Source organism: Stegastes partitus, unplaced genomic scaffold (genome assembly GCF_000690725.1).
Source record: "Stegastes partitus isolate 25-593 unplaced genomic scaffold, Stegastes_partitus-1.0.2 Scaffold3103, whole genome shotgun sequence".
NCBI lineage: Eukaryota > Metazoa > Chordata > Actinopteri > Pomacentridae > Stegastes > Stegastes partitus.
In genome coordinates, this window is record NW_007580834.1 from 1 (window position 1) to 3,169 (window position 3,169).

Sequence of the window (3,169 nt, forward strand, 5' to 3'; positions counted from 1 at the left end):
TGTTGGATCCCTGTGGTCATTGTGTGTCTTTTTGCAGCCCCGTTGGGTATCCTCGTGTTCTTATGTGTTTCTTTATTGTCGTTTTGCAAGAACGTCTCTCCTCCACAGTCACCTGACATTCCAGCTTTATCATGTTGTCGCCATTTTGCTCTTTTGTTTTTGTACCACCTGAAGATGCGGAATAAAAAGAAAGCAGCTGACCGTGAGCAGCTCGGTGGGCAGGTCCTCCCCGTTGTTTATGGCTCTGTTCATGGAGACAAATCGCTGCAGACTGGGTTTGTCTTTCACGTTGGGGTTGTGGAGACTCGTGTTGAGCATGATGATAGCAAAAGACAGGATGTAGCAGGTGTCTGTAAAAGAAAACCACAGTTAAATGTCTGCACTGTTGTCACTATCTCAGCTGTACAAAGTGCACCCATTAAAAAAATATTAGGTTTCTGTAAAGTTTCCTTGAGCCAAACTCTTATATTGAACATTTGGTTTGCTGTGATCGGAGAGATAAGACATTTCTGTGGCTTCTTTTGACAGCAGATGCGTCTTGTAGAGAATTCTCTAATTAAAGAAGCAGAAGCTCATCTTGTTAATTGGACTCTGGGAGAGATTGAATCAGCCTCTTTGTGCTCGTACCTGTGGATTGGAAGACCCCTGGGTTACAGTCACAGTAGCGAGTTGCAAACGCCTCCATCATCCTGTCAATCTTTTGAGCTTCTCCCGGGAGACGAAAGCTCCACAGAAACTGTCTACAAGGTTGAGGAGGTGTTAAAAAAAAAAGAAGACAGATTTGATCACGCATCATCAGAGAAACTAGACTGAAGTGAAACTGCTGCAACATCTTAAGCTGACTTTCACAAACCTCAGCGCCTGCACCAAATTCAGATCTGAGAACTCGTGTAGACCCACAAAAGCTTTCAGTATCTCCAGATGCATTTCTTCCCTGTGTGACAACCACGAAAACAGATAAACAATGAAAATCACCAAACTGAAAATCTACATTAGAAACGTATAAGCCACCCAACACAGACTCAAAACAGAAATGCTGCTGAGACAATCTGAAGACATGCACAGTCAAAAAAGGGAGGGACTGCTCTCTGCCAGATGTTATCAGACAGGTGTTGTGTCTTGTTCTGCAAATATGTTCCATTCAGAGTCAACTGTGAGAACAAAATGCAGGTGCAAGACTTTGATCAACCAAGAAGGCTCATCAGTGGAATCAACTTTTCTTTTCTTCTTAATATATTGTAAATATTTATTTTGTTAATTGAAAGTTAATTCAACTTAAAATATGTAGTTATTTTCACATCACTTCAGAATTTAAACACAACCTTTTTAATTATGGAGAAACAAAACTAGCAAATTAGCACACTTCCCAGCATGCATTGTCCCTGTTGCTGTACACTAAACATCAGTTCAAGCTCAAATTTATTGCACATATTGTTTTAAATTCACACAGTTAGTTTTACATGAATTTGAACTAATTAGTCAACCTAAGCTCAATGAACTTGAATTTTTAAGGCAGCAGGAAAACTTATGGTCTTATTAAAAGGAGTTGCTCTAAATAAACACATGCAACTTGTCTGTTGCTTTAACACAGTGGACCTTGACTGTTCTTTGAATCTGATTCCATCCCCACATTAGCTGTCTGAGTACACTACCTTTCTCCTAGAAAGTTGCCGATGGCGGTTTTATTCAGTCCTTCTTCTTTGTAGAGAAACTCTGCCACCGAGTCTGATCGCCATTCAAGAAGTCCATTTTCAACCAGGTAGTAGACACCCTGCAGCAAAAGAGGAGATGAGAAGTCTGTATTTGGAAATTAGGAGTGTGTTGTTATGTCAAATGCTGGTTAGGACAGAAAATATGCGAAATCTTTTAAGTGTATCATGAAGCCAGAAGTTTTAAATGTGTCTGTTTCAACTTGGAAGACAAATTCTCCCTTTCGTGTTAAAAGATGGCTGCAAGTTTAAATTCTGTTTAAAGTCTTATCAGCAGTGCTAACTCTTAACCAGTCATACCACATGTTTAGAAAAAAAATTCCCCTTTTCATTCTGAGTCACTGTTGTTAGACAGGATGGAAAAGGTTGAATGAATATTGCATGTTGGGTGCTTAGAGCCAAATCCTCAAAATATGACCCTTTTATTCTGAGTATGCACTCCTGCTCAGCACTTCTTCAAATCAATTGCTTATAAAGACACTCTTAACCCCTAGAAGTCTTCGAGGTTCTCATCCGCCCACTTATACATGTATTCAGTTCCGAGCACAGAGCGGTCACTGGCTGAGGGACCCGCACTAAAAAAAAAAAGAGGAAGTTGAAAAGACGGAGGTCACGGTGGTGAAGTGGCGCCTCTGCTCCACTTCATGGAACAGGATGTGGGTTTTCTCGCTATTGCTCTTCCTCTGCATCTGAGGCTGTGCACAGTTTGCACCTCTGCGCCTCACACGCATATCAAATCCACATCCGCTGTGTTTAGAGTTTTCTCTGCTGTCATGCTGCTGTTCACCTTCAGTTTCAGAGGAACTGAAGTGAGTGAAACAGTAGAACTTCACCTGCTGTGCCTTCGCTGTGACTCTGTGTTTCCATGTAAACTGATGGATTAAATGACATGAAGAGCCAAATATAGTATTTCATAATTAGAGATGTCTCCTCAGATGTGTCGTATGTTCTTTACGTGTCAGTGAAGTCCTCCCTATAGGCTGCATTACCAACAGGAATGCTATGGTAACAGTTTGGATAAGTTAGTTAGATTTGAGTTAAAATAAGTACTTTGTTAGGATTAGAGGACCATCATCATAATGGTTAAAATGATAAATGTGTTAAATGTTATGGAGCTGTGTGAGAAAAAAAAAAAAAAACATTGATTGACATCTCCCATGTTAAAGTCCAGTGTTTTGTTGACCTATTCATTCACCCCGATCTCCTCCTCCACCAACATTGCGGTTCTGCAACACCTTTTTGGCTCATAGTTACTGGGGCCACCAGAGGGAGCGATTACAGGATTATAAACCTATGTTGTTCTGGGGCATTTTCTGAAAATTACTGCCACAACCACTTGAGATCCCTTAACAATAAAAGCAGCAGTAGATATGTCACAGACAAACCCTTGAAAATTACTGCTAAATTACTAAATTTGTCATGAGCCAGGCCAAGCCACCGTCATGGGAGAGACCAGACAT

At 40.7% G+C, this 3,169-nt stretch overlaps 1 protein-coding gene across 1 annotated transcript; it reads right to left on the reverse strand.

Moving 5' to 3' along the window:
- Positions 1–13: 13 nt before the first annotated feature.
- Positions 14–2,928, reverse strand: LOC103375847 (cytohesin-2-like). The gene is made up of 5 exons (XM_008306154.1): positions 2,905–2,928; positions 1,653–1,771; positions 854–934; positions 628–740; positions 14–350 (listed from the first exon to the last, which is right to left on the reverse strand). Exons 1-5 carry the CDS (start codon positions 2,926–2,928, stop codon positions 130–132), a joined length of 558 nt encoding a protein of 185 aa, XP_008304376.1. The 3' UTR covers positions 14–129.
- Between the last annotated feature and the right edge of the window lie 241 nt (positions 2,929–3,169).

Coding starts and splice junctions, on each gene's coding strand:
- LOC103375847 (XM_008306154.1), bottom strand. CDS start 2,928: ATGTTGGTGGAGGAGGAGATCGGG. Junction 741..853: donor AATTTGGTGCAGGCGCTGAG/GTTTGTGAAAGT, acceptor TCAACCTTGTAG/ACAGTTTCTGTGGAGCTTTC. Junction 351..627: donor AGGGGTCTTCCAATCCACAG/GTACGAGCACAA, acceptor TTTCTTTTACAG/ACACCTGCTACATCCTGTCT.